Below are 27,639 nucleotides of genomic sequence, written 5' to 3' on the forward strand. Positions count from 1 at the left end.
TTGCTATGAATTAGAATTGACTTGATGGCAATGGGTTTTTTTTTTTTTAATGGGCCCTCACCTGGGCACATATCTTTTTTTTTTTTTAATTGTGCTTTAAGTGAAAGTTTGCAGTTCAAGTTAGTTTCTCATATAAACATTCATACACACATTTTTATGTGACACTAGTTGCTCTCCCTATGACAGCACACTCCTCCTTTCCACCCTGGATTTCCTGTGTCCATTCAACCAGCTCCTGTCCCTTTTTGCCTTCTCATCTCACTTCCAGACAGGAGCTGCCCATTTAGTCTCATATATCTACTTGAGCTAAGAAGCACTCTCTTCACGAGTATCATTTTATGTCTTATAGTCCAGTCTAATCTTTGTCTGAATCCGTACTGAAGGCTGTGGTCTTTGATCTCCATCAGTAAGTGCTTCAAGTCCTCTTCACTTTCAGTCTGAAGAGTTGACTTCAGGAATGTGGGCACATATATTGATAAACAGATTGTGCGCTGGATTTCAGATCCCACTTGCTCCCACAGCCCAGCGCCCTGTGTAGGACACAACCTTTACAACAGTACATAGCAGCCCTGTTGATAGTTCAGAGAAGGATAACGGTGATAGTCAAGATGAAGACAAGTGGACAAGTTTCAGAAACATTTAGAATATAAAAACGTGAGGACTCAGGGATGAAATGTATTTCAGGAGCAGGTAAAGGAGAGAAAAAGGTCTCTGGGTGGTGCAAATGGTTTATGCTTGACTACTAACCTAATGGCTCAAACCCATCCAGTGGCTTCACTGAAAAAAGGCCTGGCAAATTGCTTCTGTAAACATTACAGTCAAAAAAACCCTATCGGGCAGGCTACTCTGTAACACTGGACTATGTAAGGTCATCATGAGTCAGAATCAACTCGATGGTAATGGGTTTTTGTTTAAAGGAAAGAAAAATGTTGACGATTACTCCAAGGTGGTACTCTGAGAACTGGTCCTCTAGAACAGAATCTGATTTTGGAGGGAAGCTCATGAATTTAATTTTGGACATTTCGGGTTTGAAGTGCTTTTTAGACATTACTCAAGTGAAGAGTTAAGCAGGGAGTTGGATACATGGATCTGGAGCTCAGGGGAGAAGCATGGGCTGGAGAAGTTGATGTGTAAATCACATGCATGTAGACCATCACTGAAGCCACAGGCAGAGATAATATGTTGTTGTTGTTAGGTGGCATCGAGTCAGGTCTAACTCATAGTGACCCTACATACAACAGAATGAAACACTGCCCAGTCCTACACCATCCTCACAATCATTGTTATACTTGAGCCCATTGTTGCAGCCACTGTGTCAGTCCATCTCATTGAGAGTCTTCTTCTTTTTCACTGATGTACTTCTCCAGGGAATGGTCCCTCCTGATAACATGTCCAAAGGATGTGAGACATAATCTCACCATCCTTGCTTCTAAGAAGCATTCTGTTGTACTTCTTCCAAGACAGATTGGTTCATCTTTTGGTAGTCCATGGTATATTCAACACTCTTTCCCAACATCATAATTCAAAGGCATTAATTCTTTTTCAGTCTTCCTTATTCATCCAGTTTTCACATACATATGAGGTGATTGAATGATTGAAAACACCATGGCTTGGGTCAGGCGTACCTTAGTCTTCAAGGTGACATCTTTGCTTTTAAACACATTAAAGAGGTCTTTTGCAGCGGATTTGCCCAATGCAATGCGTCTTTTGATTTCTTGACTGCTGCTTCCATGGCTGTTGATTGTGGATCCAAGTAAAAGGAAATCCTTGAAAACTTCAATCTCTTCTCCGTTTATCATGATGGTGCTTACTGGTCCAATTGTGAGGATTTCTGTTTTCTTTATGTTGAGGTGTAATCCGTACTGAAGGCTGTGGTCTTTGATCTCCATCAGTAAGTGCTTCAAGTCCTCTTCACTTTCAGCAAGCAAGGTTGTATCATTTGCATAACACAGCTTATTAATACATCTTCCACCAATCCTGATGCCCCATTCTTCTTCATATAGTCCAACTTCTCAGATTATTTGCTTAGCATATAGATTGAATAGGTATGGTGAAAGAATATAACCCTGACGCATACCTCTCCCAACTTTAAACCATGCAGTATCCCCTTGTTCTGTTTGAACAACTGCCTCTTGATCTATGTACAGGTTCCTCAGGAGCACAATTAATTGTTCTGGAATTCCAATTCTTCACAATTTTATCCATAATTTGTTATGATCCACACAGTTGAATGCCTTTGCATAGTCAATAAAATGCAGGTAAACGTCTTTCTGATATTCTCTGCTTTCAGCCAGGATCCATCTGACATTAGCAATGATATCCCTGGTTCCATGACCTCTTCTGAATTCAACTTGAATTTCTGGCAGTTCCCTGTTGATATATTGCTGCAGCCACTTTTGATCGATCTTCAGCAAAATTTTACTTGCGTGTGATATTAATGGGAAATGCTGGTGGCGTAGTGATTAAGTGTTACAGATGCTAACCAAAAGGTCGGCAGTTTGACTCTGCCAGGTGCTCCTTGAAAGCTCTACGGGGCAGTTCTACTCTGTCCTATAGGGTCACTATGAGTCGGAATCGACTCGACGGCACTGGGTTTGGTTTGGTTTTGGTGATATTAATGATACTGTTCAATAATTTCTGTATTCAGTTTGGATCACCTTTCTTGGGATTAGGTGTAAATATGAATCTCTTCCAGTCAGCCAGGTAGCTGTCTTCCAAATTTCTTGGCGTAGACAAGTGTGCATTTCCAGCACTGCATCCATTTGTTGAAACATCTCAATTGATATTCCGTCAGTTCTTGGAGCCTTGTTTTTTGACAATGCCTTCAATGCAGCTTGGACTTCTTCCGTCAGTATCATCGGTTCCTGATCATATGGTACCTTCTGAAATAGTTGAACATCAATGAATTCTTTTTGGGGTAGTAACTCTGTGTATTCCTTCCATCTTCTTTTGATGCTTCCTGTGTTGTTTAATATTTTAACTGTAGAATCCTTCGATAATGCAACTCAAGACTCGAATTTTTTCTTCAGTTCTTTCGGCTTGAGGAATGCCGAGCGTGTTCTTCCCTTTTGGTTTTCTTTCTCCAACTCTTTGCGCATGTCATTATAATACTTTATCTTCTCGAGCCCCCCTTTGAATCTTCTCTTCGGTTCTTTTCCTTCATCATTTCTTCCTTTTGCTTTAGCTACTTGACATTCAAGAGCAAGTTTCAGAGTCTCTTCTGACGTCCATTTTGGTCTTTTCTTTCTTTCCTGTCTTTTTAATGACCTCTTGCTTTCTTCATATCATTCCACAACCCGTCTGGTCTTCAGTCATTAGTGTTCAGTGCATCAAATCTGTTCTTGAGATGTTCTCTAAATTCAGGTAGGATATACTCAAAGTCATACTTTGGCTCTCTTCGACTTGCTCTGATTTTCTTCAGTTTCGTATACGAGCAATTGATGGTCTGTTCTACAGTCAGCCCTGGCCTTGTTCTGACTGACGATATTGAGCTTTTCCATTGTCTCTTTCCACAGATGTAGTTAATTTGATCCCTGTGTATTCCATCTGGCAAGGTCCATGTGTATAGTCACCGTTTATGCTGGTGAAAAAAAGTATTTGCAATGAAGAAGTTGTTGGTCTTGCAAAATTCTATCATGCAACCTCCAGCATCGTTTCTATCACCAAGGCCATATTTTCCAACTACTGATCCTTCTTCTTTGTTTCCAACTTCCACATTCCAATCACCAGTAATTATCAATATATCCTGATGGCATGTCCGATCAATTTTAGACTGCAGAAGTTGGTAAAAAAATGTTCAGTTTCTTCATCTTTGGCCTTAGTGGCTGGTGCATAAATTTGAATAATAGTCATATTAACTGGTCTTCCTTGTAGATGTATGGATATTATCCTATCACTGATAGTGTTGTACTTCAGGATAGATCATGAAATGTTCTTTTTGACAATGAACGCAATGCCATTCCTCTTCAAGTTGTCATTCCTGGCATAGTAGACCATATGATCGTCTGACTCAAAATGGCCAATACCAGTCCATTTCAGCTCACTCATGCCTAGGATATTGATGTTTATGCATTCCATTTCATTTTTTACAATTTCCAATTTTCCTAGATTCATACTTCACACATTCCAGGTTCCTATTATTAATGGATGTTTACAGCTGTTTGTTCTCATTTTGAGTCGTGCCACATCAGCAAATGAAGGTCCCGAAAGCTTGAGTCCAACCACATCATTGACTTTGAGGAGGCAGCTCTTCCCCAGTCATATTTTGAGTGCCTTCCAACCTGAGGGGCTTATCATCTGGCACAATATCAGACAATGTTTCGCTGCTATTCATAAGATTTTCACTGGCTAATTCCTTTTAGAAGTAGACCGCCAGGTCCTTCTTCTTAGTCTGTCTTAGTCTGGAAGCTCAGCTGAAACCTGTCCACCATGGGTGACCCTGCTGGCATTTGATTACCAGTGGCATAGCTTCCAGCATCACAGCAACATGCAAGCCCCCACAGTACGACAAACTGACAGACACGAGGGGGGAGATAATACGCTAACATGAAATTATAGTATGACCAGAGAAGAGCCTTTGGCCTTAGGGAACTCCAACACTTAGAGACCAGGTAGAAGAGGAACTAACAAAGAACACAAAGAAGCAGCCAGAGAGATGGGAGAAAAACCAGAGGAGTGTCAGTACAACCAAGGATCCAGAATGTTTGAAAGAGGAGGGTGGGATCGAAACTATACAGTGATGTTAAGACAAGGACTGAAAATGTTCTTTGATGGACTGCTCCGGATCTGTGTCCATTTTTTCACTGAAGTGTTCATTGTTTTCCTATTGATTTTGGGGGACGTTTTATGAGTATTAGGATTAGTCCTCTGGTTGTTATGTATGTCACAAATATTTTCCCAGCTAATCACTTGCCATTTAATTATGATTCTGGTTTTTGCAGAGGCCTTTTTTGTTTGTTCATTTTGTTTTGTTTTATATATAGAAGCTTTACATGTTTATTTAGAGTAATTTATCAAATACTTTCTCCTTTAGGATTTATTCTTCTGCTTTCTTGCTTTGCCTGCATTTACTGATCTTTTTTTTTTTTTCCTTCATTTTCTTACATTTGACTGTAATCCTTCTGGAATTTATTTTGGTGTAAGGTTTCTGGTTTGTGGTGCTCACTTAATTTTTTAATATATGTAATTTATATTTATAAATTCACATTATATATACAGGTATGTATTTGTATATAAAGAACACCACAGAGAATATGTAAAAACCAATTCATGCGTAGACATTGTCCTCTAGGCTCAATGAGCACACAACCAGCCCTCTATCAAAATGCAACTTCCTCAGATGTGTCCTGCAAGGGGGAGGTGCGGCAAGCAGCACCAGAGGAGAACTGAGTTCAAGACTCCAGATCCCACCCACTGCCATACAGTCCGTTCCGACTCGTAGCGACCCCATAGTGTTTCCAGGGGTGTAAATCTCTGTGGAAGCTGATGACCACATTTTTCTCCCGAAGAGTCTGCAGGTGGTTTCCAACGCCGACCTTTCCATTAGTCGCAGATCGCTTTAATCACTGAGCCACTAGAGATTTTTTTTTTTTTTTTTTTTTCTGGTTGCCTTGCAATCCATGCCGCCTCATGGGAGACCCCACGTGTCTGTCTTCTCCAGTCAGCCTAGCAAGAAGTTGTTATTCTCCTCGTCGCCTTTAGAGGGAGCCAAACACAGTCCCCTGGTAGGAACTAAGACGGGGGATATGGGAGTAAGTGAACTCCATCCCCAAGAAACTGGAGCTAGTAAACATATCAGACATTCTTCAACTGCTCCATCAAACTAATTGGACTGAAGCACTCAAGGAAAATGCTGATTTTTTAAAGGAGCTTTCTGGAAGCACGCAGAGGGAAAAAAAGTGTAAGTAGCATACTTACCAGAACAGAACAGAGAGGGGATAACAAAGAATGAAGCTCAAAAAGAGAATTCTTAACACTTCCCACACGCAGAGATAGGGTAGGCACTGTTGTTGGGAGGATGCTCCCACAGTCCCTATAATTCAGAGCTTTCTTTCTACATCGAAGTGTGTCTGCGTGGAAAGCGCTTCTCCACCGAACAGCAGGATCTGGTCTTCCCACTCCTCAAGCTTCTTCCTACCACTGGTGGTCTCAAGGAAACAGAATTTTGTGTGTGCGTTCTCTTCTCTCTCTTCTAATTTTATTGTGCTTTAGGTGAAAGTTTACAGCACAAATTTAGTTTCTTATTTAAAAAATGTATACACTTAATTGTTTTGTGACATTGGTTGCAATCCCCACAATGTGTCTGCCCTCTCACCCTTTCCCTGTACGCCCAGGTTCTGCATCTTCGTTCCTCTGGTTTTCCTGTCCCTTCCTGCCTTCTCCTATTTGTTTTTGGGCAGGTGTTGCCCATTGGCCTCATATACTTGATTGAACTAAGAAGTCTGTTCCTCATGTGTGTTATTGTTTGTTTTATAGAGGAATCAGAATTTTTGTCCTACATGCAGTACCTGGTTAGTTCCCCTCCTCCAGTGATGCCTGGCTCTTCCTGATGCTCTCGGCCCTAAACTCCTGCTCCCACCTGGGCATGTCTACTTCCTGTGGCTGCTTATAGTCCCTTACGGTGTCCACATTGCTTGAAATGTAGAACGCTATGGGTTTGCCTTCATTCCCCCAAAGCATTTGTCTGTAACAGACTTTCACTAAAAATATAGGGTGATGCCTATATAGAGAGTTTCAACACAGCACAGAGAAAGAAACAATTCAAAATAGAACACTACACATTTTCATTTCCTCAGCCATCCCCACTTTCAGGAATTTCTAACTCCTTGTTGTTGTTAGCAGCCTTTAAGTTGCCTTGATGGAAATAAAATCTAGAGGACTTGGCCATGGTGAGCATGAGAGACAAGGAAGAAGGAAGGTGTCAAAGGCAATTGTTACAGAGACTAGGACTCTGTGCTGAAAAGCCCTGGAGGTCCTGGACTAGCACAGAGACTAACCAGCAGGATCTTATATAATTGTACAGATGGCATCATGCTTATGGAATCACCAGGACAGCCCTATGGATGTCTCCAGTCCAATTCAAAGGGACACATTCTGACCCGGGATCATTTACGTCATAGTAAAACCTCATCTGCTAAAACATCAAGTGATTTCCTCCCAGTTTCAACCCCCAGCTGCAGCCCCCTTCCATTACCATAACGACCATGTTATGACAAGCAGTTGTAGCATTACCAGGAAGGACTTCTACCCCCACCTTGGAGATCTAATCTTCCTCTGGTTAGCGTTTAGCCTCCTATAACATGCGGCAGCCCTCCTCCAACATACACACACACACACACATCCCTAAGCACTGACAACACATTTCCAGAATGATCCTGGCTTCATTTAATACACTTGTATCATCACAAGTTATCACTTGGGTCCTTGCACATGAAGGATTAGTGGATCAGAAAAATTTCAGAATTACACAAATTATACATGGTCATAATAATAACTACCACCTGTCTGTCAGTTTGTCATACTGTGGTAGCTTACATGTTGCTACGATGCTGGAAGTTATGCCAACAGTATTTCAAATACAGCTGGGTCACCCATGGTGGACAGGTTCCAGTGGAGCTTCCAGACTAAAACAGGCTAAGAAAGGCCTGGTGATCTACTTCCAAAAATAAGCCAATGAAAACCTCATGGATCACAACAGAATACTGTCCAATATAGTGCTGGAAGATGAGCCCCAAACATACCAAAGGCACTCAGACATACCAAAGATCATGAAGAAGGCACAGGACCAGGCACTGTTTTGTTCTGTTACACATAAGGTCACCATAAGTCAGAGGTGACAACTAACAACAACAATAAAAATAAAGGTAAAGTCATTGTGGAAAACAGTGTGGGGTTTCCTCAAAAACTAAAAATAGAACTGCCATATGATCCAGCAATTCCACTCCTAGGTATATACCCACAAAACTTGAAGCAGAGACAAAGAGATTTGTACACCAATGTTCATTGCAGCAGTATTCACAATAGCAAAAAGGTGGAAACAACAAAAATGCCCATCAACAGATGAATAGATAAGCAAAATGGGGTACATACATATAATGGAATACTACTCAGCCAGTAGGAGAAACAAAGTCTTGATCCATGCTACAATGTGGATGAAGCTTGAAGACATTATCCAACAAAAAACCAAACCAGTTTCTGACATGTTGATTCCGACTCATTGCAGCCCTATAGGACAGAGTAGAACTGCCCCAAGGGTTTCTAAGGCTGTAATCTTTATGGACGCAGACTGCCACATCTTTCTCCTTCAGGGCAGCTAGTGGTTCTGAACCAGTGACCTTTCAGTTAGCAGCCGAATGCTTAACCACTTCGCCACCAAGATTATGCTAAATGAGATAAGTCAATCACAAAAGGACAAATATTGTATGACCTCACTTATATAAAAAGACAAGAAAACGCAAATATACAGAGACCAAAGTTTATTAGTGGTTACCTGCAGTGGGAGAGAAGTGGGAAGGGGGGTGTTAATGGTGATAGAAAAAACTGAATTGAAGAAAGGTAGGATTGTACAGCCAATAATTGTAATAGCTATCAATCAGTTGTATATCTGTAAAAAGTTGAATTGGCAAAAGTTGTGTGATAGGTATATTTACAACAATGAAAAAAACAAAAAGAAAGAGTAGCAGCTGAGGCTACTTGGGTGCAACCAAAAACCTCATGAGATGTCGTTCCTTGGTTTGGAGGTTTGGGGTCATGGTTTTGTGGGACATCCCAATTAATTGGCCTAATAACTTGTTTAGTGCTTCTGTTCTACCTCCTAATTTGTTGCCTAGTGCCTTGGGCCTTAAAGCTTGCAAGCAGCCATCATCCAAGACATGACAATTAGTCTCTCTTTGCCTAGAGCAACAGAGGAAGGAGAGTCAGGAAAAGGAGGGGGATATTTTTATGGAATGTGTGGCTAATTGCCTTCTTTGCCATGAAACCAGAAGAACTGGATGGTGCCTGACTACCATTTACTGAACGTTTTGATCAAAGAGTCTATAGAAGAAGCCTGATCAAAAAGGGGAAAATGCAGAACAGAATTTCAAATTCTCATGGACTCCAGACTTTCTGGAGCCATGGAGGGTCTAGCAGAGCCCACAGCGCCAAGAAGGTGCTCAGTTAATATTTGCTGAAAGAAAGGTTATTACTCTGTTTAATAATTCAGGAAATACAGGATGAGAGTAGTAAAGGGGCCTATTTATGGAAAACAAAGGAAAGGAATATTAACCAAAACTGCTACAATCAAACTCAAGCCATTTAAACAGCATGTCAATGACCTGCAAAATTTAGGTTTGGGATCTAGTTAATCTGAAGTGTCAACTGGTCACTCAGGAAAGCTGATGAGCAAGCAATAATGCTGTTAGTTTTTTTTTCTTTTAATGTTGCTACATAGCTGATGCCAACTCATGGTGACCCCATGTGTATCAGAGCAGAACTGTGCTCCATAGGGTTCTCAGTGGCTAATTTTTCCAGAAGTAGAGTGCCAGGCCTTTCTTCCGAGGCACCTCTGCGTAGACTCAAATCTCCAACCTTTCAGTTAGCAGCTGAGTGCATAAACCATTTAGACTATCCAGGGATTCTGTTGTGGATTGAATTATGTCCCCCAAAAATGTGTGTCAACTTGGCTAGGCCACGATTCCCAGTATTATATGGTTTTCCACCATTTTGTGATCTGATGTGATTATCTTATGTGTTGTAAATTCTAACTTCTATGATATTAAGGAGGCAGGATTAGAGGCAGTTATGTTAATGAAGCAAGACTCGATCTACAGGATTAGGTTGTATCTTGAGTCAATTTCTTCTGAGATATAAAGGTGAGAATTGAGCAGAGAGGAGAGAGACCTCATTACCACCAAGCAAGAAGAGCCAGGAGCAGAGCATGTCCTTTGGACCCAGGGTCCCTGTGCTGAGAAGCTCCTAGACCAGGGGAAGATTGGTGGCAAGGACCTTCTCCCAGAGCGGACAGAGAGAGAAAGCATTCTCCTGGAGCTGACACCCTGAATTTGGACACCTAGCCTCCTAAACTCTGAGAGAATAAATTTCTCTTTGTTAAAGCCATCTGCTTGTGCTATTTCTGTTATAGCAGCACTAGGTAACTAAGACAAAATACAATGCTATTAGTAGCTCTCAGGAAATGGGGCATGAACCCTGCTACTTGAAAAGAAGGTCAAGGCTGGAAATACAGACAAAAAAGTAAAGTGTTAATCCATGAGAAAGTATAGAGAAAAGAAGGCTAAAGACAGATCCTTGGAAAACAGCAACAGCAAGAAAAGAAAGAGGAGCCATTTCAAAATTAAAATTTCTCCCAATTTGTTATCCTCAGAAATTGTTGGTTTAAATTGTGGGGAGATTTTGAAAATGGTTGAAATGGCATTTCATTGTATATATATATATATATTTCACTACACACACACACACGCAAATAATGGGAAGAAGTAATCAGAAAGGTCTGCTGGATTGATCAGAATTAGATGAGGAAACAGAAGAACAGTAACTTTCGGCCACCATCTATCCCAGCAAAACGGACCACTGGAAACATTATTACTCATTGTACCTGAGAGCGTACATCTCTTCCTGGCTTTATGGCACTGATCTGCTTTAATCCTGGCCACTGAGAGCAAATAGACCTCCGAGACATCACATCCGGCTTCCGCTAATACATTCCAGTAGTGGAGGAGGTGCAGCCTTGTCCAGAAGCTTGGACTTCTAATTTTTGACAGAAAGTCTGTGATGCTGGTAACACAATGTAGCAATAGAAGTCATTTTAGTATGTCACGCCTGGAAGGAAGCAGTTCTTCTACAGACCACATTTCGCTAGCCTCTTCATAAATTCCTTAACTGACATGACTTTGCCAGGTCACCACCTGAGCGTGAGCTTTTCACTCTTCTGCAGTCAAACCCAGTTGAACCCATCTGCCCAGGACGCCCCCTCTACCAGGCAGCCTCCCTAGGTCTGACAGGCATAGCCAGGCCCTCCCTCTTCTGGGCTGGCATTGCTCTCATATAGCATTTATCACCATGTATGGTAACCCTCTGGCTCCACATTGTCCCTATGAGATGGAAAGCACCTAAGGGCTTGGGGCTGTACCTTATTCCCCTCTATATCCCCAGGGCCTAGCACAGTGTCAGAGACAAAGTGAGCCACCAATAGATGATTGCAGAATGAATACAGAGGAGGAAGGAAAGGAAGAAGAGAGGGGGAAGAGGAGAGGGAAAGGGAGAGAAGAAGGTAGGAGGATTTAGCAGGAGAACATGGCCAGCCTTTTATCTTTGCCCATCTAGAAGTCCTTGTCTCTCTGGAATACCACTTAACTTTGAAGGGAATCCACATGGAGTGAAGAGGGAAAAAGTACACCTTACAGAGCCAGACAGATCAAATGGAGTAGCCTGAGGATCCACCAGCTGCAGACGATGTTCCCATTGGAATGAATGAATGGGTGGTTGAATTAATAAATGAATGAATGCATCTTGCTCAAGGGAGCCGTGGCTCTCTAAATGCAGCACAAATGCAATGATACAAAATACGTGAGACTTACTTAGGACTGGAGACAAAGCTGCACAAACCCTCCCAGCAGCCGCTCATCTTCATATGCCACGGCAATTCTTGATATACTCTCCAGAAAGCAGTTTGCCGCTGGAAGTATCTAACCAAGACTTGGTGAAAATGTGTTTTCTTGTGATTCGTTGAGTTCTGAAACATATGTGGACTGCTTTCTCTGACAGGTGTGATTACACCTATTTGAAAATCAAATTACAGTTTAACACAACTGACTTTTTGGTATATGAAAACATTATAGAAAAAAAGATTTTTAAGTTTTTTTTGCAGTAATTGTTGTTTTTAGTTGCTGTTGAGTCAGTTCCAACCCATAGCGACCCCATGTATGCAGAGTAGAACTGTATTCCACAGGGTTTTCAAGGCTGTGACCTTCCAGAAGCAGATCGCCAGGCCTGTCTTCCAAGGCGCCTCTGGGTGGGTCTGAGCCACCCACCTTTCTGCTAGGAGTCAGCACTTAACCTTTTTGCACCACCCAGGAATTCCTTGGCCATTAGAGTTGATAAAATTCAAGGTAGCTTGGAAAAAAACTGGAGTGTTAAGAATGTATCTTTGCTCTCTCTCTCTTTTTTTTTTATTTTGAGGCTCTTTTTATTTTTTTTAGCAGTATGTCAAATAAAGGTGCGTCTTACAATCAGTGACGTCTTAGGTCTATGAAATCAGAATATTTTACTAGGCATGATATGTTTTTATATGTAAAAGTATCTCTACCAAAGCTCTCCAAACCCTACAGCTACCACAGCCATTTCCAAATGAAAATGTATCTTCTTATAAACCAGTCTGAATTTACCAAAGAATTAGTTTTATTTAAAAGCACTGACCTAAAATTTGAGAAGCTGTGAGCATGCTGATTTTTCATCATGTATGTTATTCTCCTTTCCCCTTCTCCCTGGAAATATTTGTAACCTACTTTTCTATTTTAAATATACACCATAGTTTCCACTTAAATAAGCACTTCCCAATATTTGAGAGTGTGCTTTTGGAGAAGTTAATTCACTGCCTGAATCTTATATAGGCCAAGAGGCAACTGACAGCAAATTGAATGTTGTAGCCAAGATTACTATGTTTTTATTACCAAAGAGAAATGATTTCAGTAGCTCATACAACCCAGAAACAAGTTCCTCAAAAACTAAAATAGAACTGTTTTCAATTTTCTGCTTGACAATTTTTCTTGCAAAATGAATGGAACACACATCTGGGTGGCACACCAAGCCCAGCTATTCATAAGGACTATATCAGATTGGAAGCCCATTGTTCAAATAGCTATTTTGCATTTCCACTGAAATGATTTCCAGGTCATCCACACATTTGGAAAAACTCCATACTGTCTGGTCTAACCACCACCCATCTGTTAGTTTGTTGTATTGTAGTGGCTGGCATGTTACTGTGTTGCTGAAAGTTATGCCACTGATATTTCAAATACCAGTAGGTTTACTTAGGGTGGACAGGCTTCAAGAGCTTCCAAACTAAGACAGATTAGAAAGAAAGGCCAACAAAAACCCTATGGATCACAACAGAATATTTTCAGAATATTGCTGGCAGATGAACCCCTTAGTTTGGAAAGCACACAAAATACACAGTGGCTATGACAATGGACTCCAACACAACAAGGATCATGTAGATGGTACAGGACTGGGCAACGTTTTGCTCCATTGTACTTGAAGTCACCATTAGTCAGCATGAGACAGCATGGGCTGCCTGCCTTGAGAAGTCTACTAATGTGAGAATAAACCCTGGAGCGTTAAGCTGTTGAAATCAGGTCTTTGTTACTCACAGCCAAGTACAATTCCTAATGTATACAACCATTTTCCTACATGTTTATAGATTCAGTTTGACGTGAGAAATCCCAGCTACAGCCTGCCCCGTGTATGTGACTCTTACCTTCCCTTTAGCCAGCAGGTATTTTCACAGATTCAAGCCTTACCAAGAAGCTTGTGCTCCACAGCGTTTCTCAGGGACTGGTGCCGAAAACACAGGAGGCTGTTGGGCTTCTCCTGGATCCACTCTTTGGTGGCATTGCGGAAAGCAGCCCAGTGTAACGGGGTCACTTGGTAATGATTCCTGTAGCCCAGCATGTCCAAAAGCTGGAGTATCTCATCCTCGGCCAACCCACAATGCGAGATGCTTAATAAGCACAGAGCGTCGGCCACCCAGCCATCTAGCCCTATGGAGACAACATGATGATAATGAAAATAACAGCTGACATGTGCCAGTTATCATTCCAAATGCTTTATATGATTAACCAACTTATTTCTTTCAGTAATGCTATAGGTAGGTACTATAACTGCCCCGGTCTCACAAATGAGGAAAATGAATGACAGAGAAGTTAAATAATGTGCCCAAGGTCACACAGCTAGTAAGTGCAGAGCTGGGATTTGACCCCAGACAACCTGGCTCTTGAGACAATACTCTTAACCATTAAGTTATCAGCAATATTGTCACAACTAATACATCATGAAATATGGTTACAAACTGACAATCTTGCTGATTATTACATTTGGTATGTCTGCTTACCCATTGCCGTCAAGTTGATTCCAACTCAGGCAACCCTATAGCACAGAGCAGAACTACCCCATAGGGTTTCCAAGGAGCAGCTGGTGGATTCGAACTGCTGACCTTTTGGTTAGCAGCCAAACTCTTAACCACTGCGCCACCAGGGCTCCTTAATAGTCTTTACTGAAGTTTCCAAACACCAAATTTATATTTGTGCCTATGAGTGAGTTTCTATGATTGCATTCCTGCACATATTCACATACACCCCTTGAGCTAACTCTTCACTTCTCCCTGGCACTTAGGCTTGTCCGCCATAGTTAGATTTTCCATTGGCTTTATGATCAACTACAAACACACCCTTAAGACATGGTCTACCAGTCTAAATTTATTTCCTATGCTAGGATTTGGCACAGCATGGGTGGGTCAATGGTAGAATTCTCTTCTTCCATACAGGAGAAAAACAAACAAACAAACCAGTTGCTGTTGAGTCAATTTTTTGTTTTCCACGCAGGAGACTCGAGTTCAATTCCTGGCCAGTGCACCTTATACACAGCCACCACCTGTTTGTCAGTGGAGGCTTGCGTGTTGCTATGATGCTGAACAGGATTCAGTGGAGCTTCCAGACTAACATGGACTAGGAAAAAAGGTCTGTAAATCCACTTCTAAAAATCAGTCAGTCAAAACCCTATGGATCACAACTATCTGATCCACAACCAATCACAGGGATGGTGCAGGGCTGGGCAGTGTTTTATTCTGTTGTGTATGGGATAATCGTAAATTGGGAGCCACCTTGATGGCAGCCAACAACAACAACATGCTAGGACTGGGGACTGGGCCCAAATTACCTGCAATCTTTAAGCAAAAGTAGCTAATCAGCTCCAGCCATACAAGCGTTTTCTGATGTTTGTCCTCTTTAACTGAACTCTTCCTGTACCTGTGGCTGGGCTCCCTGGGCCTCAGTGGGTTGGGGGAGTGCAGGGGGAGGTTAAAGCAGAGAGGGCTGGGAGGGGGACAGTTGCCTGGGAGAAGGAGCAGTCCCTACTCGGAAAGGACGCAGGCTTTCCTACCCAGTCGAGCAGGCTTTCCTACTCAATCTTGGGCAGGTGGGTTGGCATAGCTGTGGTCTGCTTTGCCTGAATGACTCTTCTGGGGACACAGAAACCTTATTTCTACCTCCTTGGGGTAGGAGGAGGGGCTCACTAAATTTAAAGTCAATTCTCTTTGCAGAGACGCAAACTTGTTAGAGTGAAAAATGGGGCAGGACAATATGTTAAAGTATCAATCAATGTGTTTTTCATTCCATGTATTTTCAGTTTCTCTCTTCCCATCCTCCCCGACACCCCTGCTTATTCTAAATTCACTTCCCTTAAGAAAGGATTGTTATAGCAGAAATACAGTGAGAAGAACTCAAGCTTCAAAACAGAATTTTGAAGCTTATAGCAGAGACAGTGGCCTGAGAGAAAAAACTTCGAGTCTAAAAGCCTTACTGTTAAGTATCATGGAATGAATTTTTTGCCACAGACAGCACACCCAGGCAATTACAGGATGATCTAAAGGGAAGTTTTTCCCACCCAGAGAGAAAAGAAAATTTGCTGAGCTGAGAAAGGGAGTAAAGAACCAGAGAAGAGAGCAATAGAGAGTCTCACATGGGTTTCTGAGAAGGGGCCTGTGCACTCCCCTGAGCCCAGGCTAGCTTTTAGCAGGGAGAGATTGACCCACCAAAAGCACCTGGGAACCAACAGTAGAGAGGGCCTGAGCTCTGCTTCCGTTGGAAGCTTGGGAGACAGCAGCCTTGCAGATTTCCCAATGCCACCAGGGCAACAGGAGAGAAGAGGGTATAAAGAATATCAAGTCCTAGAGGGCCTGAGCAGCCAACATTCCCTGTCAGAAGGTCAAATATCTACAGGAGGACTGTAGGCTCAAGAAGAAAAAAGAAGTTAGCTAAGGAGAGGGGCCTCCTCACTGTTAGAATGAAGGAATGAAATAGCAGAATGGCAGCATATGTCCCCCAAACAAATGGGAACACAGTCATCCTAAAACCAAAAAACCCAAACCCATTACCGAGTTGATTCCAACTCATAGCAAACCTATAGATCAGAGTAAAACTGCCCCATAGGGTTTCCAAGGAGCGCCTGGTGGATTTGAACTGCCAGCCTTTTGGTTAGCAGCTGAGCTGTATAACCACTGCTCCATCAGGGCTCCTCAGGCATCCCAGAAGATGCCAAAAACAAAGGACACCAATGTCTGAGGACCATCTACGGCCATGTCCACCTCAGTGGAAGACAGCAGGAACAGATGATAATCAAGGACACCCAGCCGCAAGGCTGAACTCAACAGAGACAGGAGAAGGGCACAAATCCTTGGTTGACTGAAAAAATTCTGAATTGACTGAAAACAAATTAAACTGATGGATTTAATCTGAATTGACTGGATTAGATTTCTGCTCTCAGCAGTCCTGTAGGCTCAAAAGAGATTGAATTGAGTCATGAAAATAATAAAGGCCCACAGGATTCTGGGAAGATGGCAGCATAAACAAACCACCGTTACAACACTCCCCCACAAATACAAGAAATACAATAAGGAAGCTGCTCAGCTGTGAGGGACACTGAATTGGGGAGCACAAAAAAGCAGCAGGGAACTGGAGACAGGCAAGAATCAGCAAATCAACAAGTCACATGAGGTAAGAAAATCACTTTTCCCACCATCCCTGCCCTGCGCCCAGGCACTTGGGCTGCCAGCTGCTGTGAACTGGGGTAGTAGCCCCAGAAAGAGAGCCAGTTTCCCTAACCACCACCATCCCTTCCTGTACAGAGACAGGACCCCAAGCTTCTGCCCTAAAATCAACAAAGCAGACCTCCCTGGTGGTCCATTTGCAAGCCTACTGTGAATTGCTACAGAAGGCTCGTGCAGTGGAGTCTGTTCTCACAGTCAACAATCTGCTGGCCTCCCTGCACACCCAATATCTCAAGCTTCTGAAACCAACAGGACAGACTTCCTGGGGACTCAGATTAGGTCTGTTTGCTCCCCCTTTCAGAGGGAACTGAGGACTGCTAACAGGCTGCTATGTGCTAAGAAGTAGGCATCTTTAGTGGAGACTATGCCCACAGCCAACACAGTACAGGAAGAGCTCTGACAGTAAGAAGGCAGACCTCCCTGGAGGTCAGTTTGGCACATGACAGCTCCCCCCCACCCCAGGACACTATCACCTGCAAGCCTGCTGTGAATTGCAACAGAAGGGCCCTGCAGTAGAGTCTGCTTCCATAGTCAGCATTCAACCTGCCTCCCTGTACACCCCATAGATCTGACCTCTGAAACCAATAGGACAGATCTCCCTGGGGATCAGTTTGGGTCTGCCTGATCCCCCTTGCAGTCAGTGCTGAGGACTGCTGACTAAGGCTGCTGTGTGCTAGGAAGCAGGTATCTTGCATGGAGGCTATAATCACAGCCAACACACTACGGGGCGGGCTCTGATAGCAACAAAGCAGACCTCCCAGGAGTCCATTCAGAGTGTGACTACCCCATCCCCAACCAGTAACTGTTGGCTGCTGGACTGATACAAACTCCTATAGAAGGTTCCCTACAATGGAGTCAGGAGGTAGGTTACCTAAGTGGAGACTGCTCCCCCAATCACCGCAGGGCCACTGAGACTCTGAAACTAACAAAACAGATCTCTCAGAGGTATTTCTGGGGAATGCTGGCCCCACCTCCTTCTGAAATGGAGGAAAGTCTGCCTCTGCTTCCCCTGAATGCCAGCTCATATATAAGCAGTCCCCACAGAGCAGGGAAGGAAAGCTCAGGCAAAACCAGAGGGTGACACTTAGCCCCGAAAGGGGCTCGCTGGGTGTGGGTTTTCCAACTAAAAACATGATTGCAGAAACAGAGAAGGGAAGGGAGTAATAACCAGAGAGATGGAACTGTGCTCCCTCGCAGACAGATTGATTAGTACACAACATCTCTTCCGTGTGGTGGTGCCCACTGGTGGACAGACTGACTACAGCGTGTTCTCTGGTGTGTTTGAGAGAGGTTGAAAGTTGAAAAACAAGATCTGGAACTATCAAATCCTAATTAAACCAGGGAGGAGAAGGCACTATCACAGAGAGGGAGAGGAAATGGTAAGCAAAGGCTGAAGGGTCTGCCCACCTTAGAGTTTTTGCAGAAAGAAGTGTGGGGAAAAATACCAACCACTGAGGAAAACTGAGAAAGTTAACACCCTCAAAAATGCCAATGCTCCAACAAAAAATAACAAGACACAAAAAGAACAGAAAATCAATGGTCGATCCAAATGAACATGATAAAGGGAATGAAAGGGATGACCAAATGATGAAAAAAAAAAAAGAAGAATATAATACAACATTAAACATCATTAAAGAACTAAAGGAAAACACAGAAAAAGAGCTTAAAAGAAATAAACAATGCAAGAACAAAATGAGGATCTAAAAAAAAGAGATAAAATTACTGAAATAAGAAACACAATAGAAGAACTTACCAACAGATTTAATCACGCAGAAGAAAAATCAGTGAGTTAGAGGACAAGATAGTTAAAATGACAGACGCTGAAGAGCAACAAGAATGGAGGCACAAGGAGGCTAAGCACAGCTTAATGGAATTATGGGACAACAACAAGAGACCTAATATATGTATCAAGGGAATTCCAGAAGGAGGTAAGAGAGAAAGGGACAGAAAGAATATTTGAAGAAATAATTACAGAACATTTCCCCAATCTAACGAAGGACATGAATCTACAAATCCAAGAAGCTCAAAGAACCCCAAGCAAGGTAACCCAAAGAGATCTATACCAAGACATATCATAGTTAAAAAAAAATCATCATAAGGCTCCCAAAAATTAAAGATAAAGAGAGAATCCTGAAAGCAGTGAAAGAGAAGCAAACAGTCACATACAAAGGACCCCTGATAAGATTAAATGCTGATTTTTCTTCAGAAACATTGGAGGCCAGAAGGCAATGGAATGATATATTTAAAGTGCTGAACGAAAAAAAATCTGTCAACCAAGAATACTATACCCAGTGAAACTATCCTTCGAGAATGAGGGTGAAATTAAAACATTTCCAGACAAACAGAAGTGGAGACAGTTCACATCTACCAGACCAGCTCTGCAAAAAATACTAATGGGAGTTGTACAGATGGAAGAGAAAACACATTAGAGAGTCACTCAAAGCTATACATAAAAAGAAAGATCCCTAATAAAGAAAAATGCATGTTCAAGTATAAGGGCTACTAATAAGGTATTCATGCTTGATAATTCTAAATGTTTTGTCCTTCATGTTTTTTAATAACAAATGTATAAAAGGCAAGGATAAAACTATGTTAAAGGGCACATGAAATATAAAGACATATTTAGTGATAACAACATAATTGTTGATAACAAGAAAGAGGGTGGAGGAATGGTATATAGAATTTCTTATATGTTATTGAAGTTAAGTTGGTGCCAACTTACCCTAGAATGTTATAAAAAAAAAAAAAAAGCTGTTAAATTTAATATTCATAGAAACCACTAAGAAAACATTTTTAAAAAATACACAAAAGGAAAAGAGCAGAGAACCAAAAAGGCTTATTGCAATAAACTAACAAAACACAAAAGCAAGCAGTACTAAAGGACAAAGACAAATAAGGCTTAAGACACACAAAAAACAAATAACAAAATGGAAGAAGTCCTTCTTATTAGTAATTACAGTGAATGTAAAGGGACTAAGTGCTCCAATCAAAAGGCAAAGAGTGGCAGAATGTATAAAAAATATGATCCAACTATATGCTATTTACAAGAGACACATCTTAAACCTAAGGACACAAATAGGTTGAAAGTGAAAAGATGGAAAAAAATATTCCATGCAAATAATAACCAAAAGAGACATGGGATGGCAATCTTAATTTCAGAGAAAGTAGACTTTAAGACAAAATCTGTCAGAAGAGATAAAGACGGACATTGTTGTTGTTAGGTGCTATCGATTTGGTTCCGACTCATAGCAACCCTATGTACAAAAGAGTGAAACACTTCCCAAATAATCAAGAAGATTTAACAATCATAAATATATGTGCACTCAACATCAGGGCACCTAAATATATACACCAAACAGTGACAGAACGGAAGGGAGAAATAGATAGTACTACAATAATAGTTGGAGACTTCAATACACCACTTTCAATACTGAACAGAACATCTAGAAAGAATATCAACAAGGAAACAGAGGACCTGAATGACATTATATAAACCAAATAGACTTAACAGACATATATAGAACTCTCCACCCAAAAACAGCACAATATACATTCTACTCCAGGGCACATGGCTCATTATTCAAGATGGACCATATTTTAGGTCACAAAGCAAGTCCCAATAAATTTAAAAAGACTGAAGTGCAAAGTATTTTCTCTGACCACAATAGAGTGAAGCTAGAAACCAATAACAGAAAGAAACCTGGAAAATACATAAACATATGGAAATTAACACACTATTAAACTACCAATGGTTAAAGAAGAAATCACAAATTCCTTAGAGTCAAATGAAAATGAAAGCACAATATACCAAAACTTACAGAATGCATCAAAGATAGTACTCAGAGGGAAACTTACAGCAATAAATACTTACATAAAAAAAAAAAGATCTCTAATCCAAAAAATACAAAATAATAAATGTTGGACAGGTTGTGGAGAGACTGGAACACTTGTACACTGCTGGTGGGAATGTAAAATGGTACAACTACTTTGGAAATTGATTTGGCACTTCCTTAAAAAGCTAGAAATAGACCTACCATACAATCCAGCAATCCCACTTCTTGGAATATATCCTAGAGAAATAACAGCCTTCACAAAAACAGATATATGCACACCCATGTTCATTGCAGCACTGTTTACAATAGTAAAAAGATGGGCGTAACTAAGGTGCCCATCAACAGATGAAAGGGTAAATAAATTATGGTATATTTACATAATGGAATACTACAAAAAAATTAATAACAATGGAGGAGTCTAGAAGGCATTATGCTGAGTAAAATTAGTCGGTTGCAAAAGGACAACTATTGTATGAGACCACTATGATAAGAACTCAAGAAACAGTTTAAACACAGAAGAAAATATTCTTTGATGGGTACAAAGGTGAGGAGGGAGGGAGAGAGAGGGATATTCACTAAACAGTAGACAAAACTATTTTAGTTGAAGGGAAAGACAACACACAATACAGGAGAGGTCTTCACAACTGGACTAAACCAAAAGCAAAGAAGTTTCCTGAATACAACCAAATGCTTCAAAGGCCAGTGTAGCAGGGGCGGGAGTCTGGGGACCATGGTTTTAGGGGACATCTAGGTCAATTGTCATAGCAAAATGTATTAAGAAAACGTTCTGTATCCCACTTTGGTGAGTGGCATCTGGGGTCTTAAATGCTAGCAAGCAGCCATCTAAGATGCATCAATTGGTCTCAACCCACCTGGAGCAAAGGAGAATGAAGGACACCAAAGAGCCCAAGAGACAGAAAGGGCCACATAAACCAGAAGCTACATCGGCCTGAGACCAGAAGAACTAGACGGTACCCAGCTACAACCAATGATTGCCCTGACAGTGAACACAACAGGGAATCCCTGATGAAGCAGGAGAACAGTAGGATGCAGACCTCAAATTCTCATAAAAAGACCAGACTTAATGGTCTGGCTGAGACTAGAAGGATCCTGGAGGTCATGGTCCCCAGACCTCCTGTTAGCCCAAGATGGGAACCTTTCCCAAAGCCAACTCTTTAGACAGGGATTGGACTGGACTATAAGACAGAAAATGATACTGGTGAGAAATGAGGTTCTTGGCTCAAGTAGACACATGAAACTATGTGGGCAGCTCCTGTCTGGAGGCAAGATGAGAAGACAGAGGGGGACAGGACCTGGTTGAATGGACACGGGGAATACATGGTAGAGAGAAAAAATGTGCTGTCTCATTAGGGGAGGGCAGCTAGGAGTACATAGCAAGGTGTATATAAGTTTTTGTATGAGAGACTGACTTGATTTGTAAACTTTAACTTAAAGCACAATAAATAAATTAAAAAAAAAAAAAGATCTCAAATTAACAGCCTAACTTGACAACTCCAGGAACTAGAAAGAGAAAAGCAAACTAAGCCTAAACCTACCAGAAGAAAGGAAATAACAAAGATCAGAGCATAAATAAATAAAATCAAAAGCAGAAAAACAATATAGAAAATCACTAAAACCAGAAGTTGGTTCTTTGAAAAGATCAATAAAATTGACAAACCTTAGCTAGACTGACAAAGAATAGAAAAGATGTGAATAACCAAAATATAAAATGAAAGGGGATATAACAACTGACTTGATAGAAACAAATGAGTCAGATAGAATTATGAAAGAATATGACAAACAACTGTATGGCAACAAACTGGATAATGTAGAAGAAATAAACAAATTGTTAGAAGCACACAACGTACCCAAAGTGGCTCAAGAGGAAATAGAAAGTCTCAACACACATAACAAGTGAAGAGATTGAATCACTAATCAAAAATCTTCCAACAAAAAAAGTTCTGGACCAGATGGCTTCGCTGGGGAATTTTACCAAACATTTAGAGAAGAATTGACACCAATACTGTTTAAAGTCTTCCAAAAGATAGAGAATGAAGGAATATTCCTTAATTCATTCTATGAAGCAAACATAACCCTGATACCTAAACCAGAAAAAGACATCAAGAAAAGAAAACTACAGGCCAGTATCTCTTAGGAATATTTTGTTATGAATATGAGTATTTTGTTGAGAATATGTATACTCAAACAGAATCTAACAGCATATTAAGAGCCATACACCATGACAAAGTGAGATTTATTCCAGATATGCAGGGATGGTTCAACACTAGAAAATCAATCAGCGTCATATACCACATCAATAGAACAAAGGAAAAGAACCACATGATCATCTCTATGGATGCAGAAAAAGCATCTGATAAAAATCCAACACCCTTTATTGATGAAAACCCTAAAGACAACTGGCATAGAAGGGAAATTCCTCAATATGATTCAGGGCATATATGAAAAGCCAACAGCTAACATTATACTTAATGAAGAAAGACTGAGAGGTTTCCCTTTGAAATTGGGAACTTGACAAAGAGTGCTCACTCTCACCACTTCTATTCAGTATTAGAATTACTAGCCAGAACAATAAGACAAGAAAAAGAAATAAAAGGTACCCAGATTGGAAAAGGAGAAGTAAAATTATCTCTATTAGCAGATGATATGATCCTATATATAGAAAGTCCCAAAGAGTCCACAAGAAAACTTCTAGAGCTAATAAAGGAATTTAGCAAAGTTGCAGGGTACAAGGTCAACAAACAAAAATCAGTTGGTTTTCTACACACTAGCAATGAGAAATGTGAAAGGGAAATTAGGAAAACAATTCCACTTAAAATAGCATCTAAGAGAATACAATACCTAGGAATAAGTCTAACCAGGAACATGAAGGACTTACACAGTGAAAACTATAAAACACTACTAAAAGAGATTAAAGAAGTCTTAAATAAATTGAAAGATCTTCCACGTTTATGGATTGGAAGACTTAATATTGTTAAGATATCGATATTACCCAAAGCGATCTACAGACTTAACACAATCCCAATCAAAATTCCAACAGCTTTCTTTACAGAAATAGAAAAAAAAATTCTCAGCTTTATGTGGAATGCAAAGAGGCCCCAAACAGCTAAAACTATGTTGAAGGAGAAAAATAAAGTAGGAGGATTTACACTTCCTGATTTTAAAACATACTATACAGCTCCTGTGATCAAAACAGCCTGGTGCTTGTATAACAGCAGACACAGAGACAAATGGAATAGAATTGAGAGTCCAGAAATAAACCTACACATCTGTGGTCAACTCGTTTTTGACAAACGTGGTAAGCCCATTCGATGAGGAAAGAAGGGGAAAGAAGAGACTCTTCAATAAATGGTGCTGGGAAAACTGGATTTACACATGCAGAAAAATGAAACAGGATCTATGCCTTGCACCATACAAAAAAACTAATTCAAAATCGATTAAGGACCTAAATGTGCAAACTAAAACCATAAAATTCTTAGATGAACAAGCGGGGGCAAGACTGTCAGGACTAGCTTTTAACAATGGATTATTTAATATAATTTTTTTAAAAAGCACAAACAGCAAAAGACAAATAAATGGGACCTCCTAAAAATTAAATACTTTCGTTCATCCAAAGAATTTACCAAAATAATGAAAAGACAAGCTACTGACTGGGAGAATATCTTCAGAAGCAATATAACAAAAAAAACCAACCCACTGCCGTCAAGTCAATTCCAACTCATAGCAACCCTATAGGTCAGAGTAGAACGGCACCATAGAGTTCCCAAGGAATGCCTGGTGGATTTGAACTGCCGACCATCTGGTTAGCAGCCATAGCACTTAGCCACTACACCACCAGGGTTTCCAGAAACAATATACCTGATAGGAATCTAATAACCAATATATATATAAAGCTTTGACAATTTAACAAAAAGACAAATAACCCAATCATAAAATAGGCAAAGGACTTGAATAAACATTTCACCAAAGAAGACATCCAAATGACCACCAAACACATGAAAAGATACTCAACATCATAAGTCATCAGAAAGATGCAAATCAAAACCACAATGAGATACCATTTCACTCCCACTAGGATCGCTAAGATGAAAAAGAAAAATTAACAAATGTAGGCTAGGGTGTGGGAAAATTGGAACATTTATCCACTGCTGGTAGGAATGCAAAATGGAACAGCCATTGTGGAAAACACTGTGGCAATTCCTCAAAAATCTAAAAATAGAACTACCACATGATACAGCAATTCCATTCCCAGGTATACACCCAAAGGCCTTGAAAGCAGTGACTCAAAAAGAGACGTGCACACCAATGTTCATTGCAGCACTATTCAATTCACAATAGCCAAAAGGTAGAAACAAGTGTCCATCAACAGATGAATGGGTAAACAAAATGTAATACGTATATACTACTCAAGCAGTAGGAGAAATGAATTCTTGATACATGATACAGTATGGATGGAGCTTGAAGACATTATGCTGAGTGAAATAAGCCAATCACAAAAGGAGAAATATTGTATGACCTCACTTATACAAAAAAAAAAGAAAAGGCAAATATATAGAGAACAAAGTTTATTAGTGGTTACCAGGGGTGGGAAGGAGGGGGAAAAGGAGGTTTACCATGATGGAAAAATCACATTGATTGTAAGGGTAAGGTTGCACAGCCGATTATTATAATTGCTGTCAATAAGTTCTATACCTGTAAAAAGCTGAATTGGCAAAAGTTGTGTGATATATTTACAACAATAACAACAACAACAAAACTGTAGCTGCTGAGGATGTGTATGTACAACCAAACACCTTATGGGATTTGGTTCCTTGGTTTGGAGGTTTAGGATCATGGTTTCATGGGACATCCCATTTAAATGGCCTAATAACGTGTTTAGTGCTTCTGTTCTACCTCCTAGTTCATTGTGTAGTATCTGGGGTCTTAAAAGCTTGCAAGTGGGCATCTAAGACACAACAATTGGTCTCTATTCACCTGGAGCAACAGAGAAAGAAGGAGAGTCAGGAAGGAGGAGGATATAGAATGTGTATTCTGCATATCGCAGATGGTTAATGAGTCTTCCTCCAATCCTGATACCACCTTCTTCTTCATATAGCCCAGCTTCTCAGATTATTTAGTCAGAAAAGGTGTTCATCAGGGTTGTATCCTCTCACCATACTTACTACATCACATTCATAATACTTATTCATTATTGTATGCTGAGCAAATAATCCGAGAAATTGGACTGCATGAAGAAGAAGGTGGTATCAGGATTGGAGGAAGACTCATTAACCATCTGCGATATGCAGATGACACAACCTTGCTTGCTGAAAGCAAAAAGGACTTGAATCATTTAATGATGAAGATCAAAAATTATAGCCTTCAGTATGCATTACACCTCAGCATAAAGAAAACAAAACTCCTCACAGCTGGACCAATAAGCAACATCATGATAAACAGAGAAAATATTGAAGTTGTCGAGGATTTCATTTTACTTGAATACACAATCAACGTTCATGGAAACAGCAGTCAAGAAATCAAATGACATATTCCATTGGGCAAATCTGCCACAAAAGACCACTTTTTAAAGTGTTGAAAAGTAAAGATGTCACTTTGAGGATTAAGGCACACCCAACCCAAGCCATGGTATTTTCAATCCCCTCATACGCATTCGAAAGCTGGACGATGAATAAGGAAGATCAAAGAATTAATGCCTTTGAGTTATGGTGTTGGCAAAGAATATTGAATATGCCATGGGCTGCCAGAGAACAAACAAGTCTGTTTTGGAAAAAGTACAGCCAGAAAGCTCCTTAGAAGTGAAGATGGTGAGACTTCATCTCATGTACTTTGGATGTGTTATCAGGAGGGACCAGTCCCTGGAGAAAGACATCATGCCTGGTGAAGCAGAGGGTCAGTGAAAGTGAGGAAGACCCTCAAGGAGATAGATTGACACAGTGGCTGAAACATTGGACTTAAGCACAGCAATGTGTGTAAGGATGGTGCAGGGGTTGGCAGTGTTTCATTCTATAGTACACAGGGTACTATGGGTTGGAACTGACTCAACAACACCTAACAACAACAACAACATGGAATGTGTGTCTAACTGTCTCCATGAACCACTTCCTCCTTTATGATGAGACCAAAAGAACTGGGTGGTGCCTGGCTACCGTTTGATCAAAGATTCCAGAGAAGATACCCGATCAAACCAGGGGAAATATTGGACAGAATTTCAAATTCTCTTGGTCTCTAGACTTTCTGGAGCCATGGAGGCTGGATGAACTAAAACTGTTGCCCTGAGGTAACTTTAAACCTTACCAAAAGTATATCTTGAAGTCATCTTAAAACTATAGTTTAGTTCAACTAGTAAAAATTGTCTGCCTTGAGCATTATGCTGTTTTAAGAATTATCTATGTGGGACCAAATTGACAACAGCAACCAGAAAGATTAGATAGGAACGTAGGGGCCAGTGAGTTTATGTTTACGGGGGAGGAACAACTCACATAAGGAGGGTGAGGATGGTTGTACAACTTGAAGAATGTAATCAATGTCACTGAATTGTACATGTAGAAATGGTTGAGTTGGTGTGTTTTGCTGTGTATATTCTCAACAACAACAAAATAAAATTCAGAAAGAAAAAAAATAAAATAAATACTCATTTCTTAAGCCCCTGAGAAATGTGATTCAAACTTGTGCCTAACAGAGTTCTATTTATAGTCAGCACACAAGCTCCCTAGATAGAGTTGCCAGATTTAACAAATAAAAATAAAGAACTCCCCTAGGAGCCCTAATACCTGGCATAAACAGAATACAAACCATTACTAACAATGCACAAACACAAGAATAGAAACTAGATAACTGGGAGCTCCTAAAAATCGAACACTTATGCTCATCAAAAGACTTTGCCAAAAAAGAAGACAATCTACAGACTGGAAAAAAAAATTTTGGCTATGGCAAATCCAATCAGCATCTAATCTCTTAAATCTACAAGATACT

The 27,639-nt window shown here is 40.6% G+C and overlaps 1 protein-coding gene across 1 annotated transcript in view; it reads right to left on the bottom strand.

The window, feature by feature from the left end:
• LOC126075946 (putative tetratricopeptide repeat protein 41) overlaps window positions 1–27,639 on the bottom strand; it is a 111,969-nt gene that overhangs the window by 32,854 nt on the left and 51,476 nt on the right. The window contains 3 exon segments of the mRNA XM_049884208.1: window positions 10,592–10,770; window positions 11,574–11,772; window positions 13,515–13,754. Of these exon segments, the coding sequence (XP_049740165.1) occupies window positions 10,592–10,770; window positions 11,574–11,772; window positions 13,515–13,754 (618 nt within the window).

Source organism: Elephas maximus, chromosome 4 (assembly GCF_024166365.1).
Source record: "Elephas maximus indicus isolate mEleMax1 chromosome 4, mEleMax1 primary haplotype, whole genome shotgun sequence".
In the NCBI taxonomy this organism is placed as follows: domain Eukaryota; kingdom Metazoa; phylum Chordata; class Mammalia; order Proboscidea; family Elephantidae; genus Elephas; species Elephas maximus.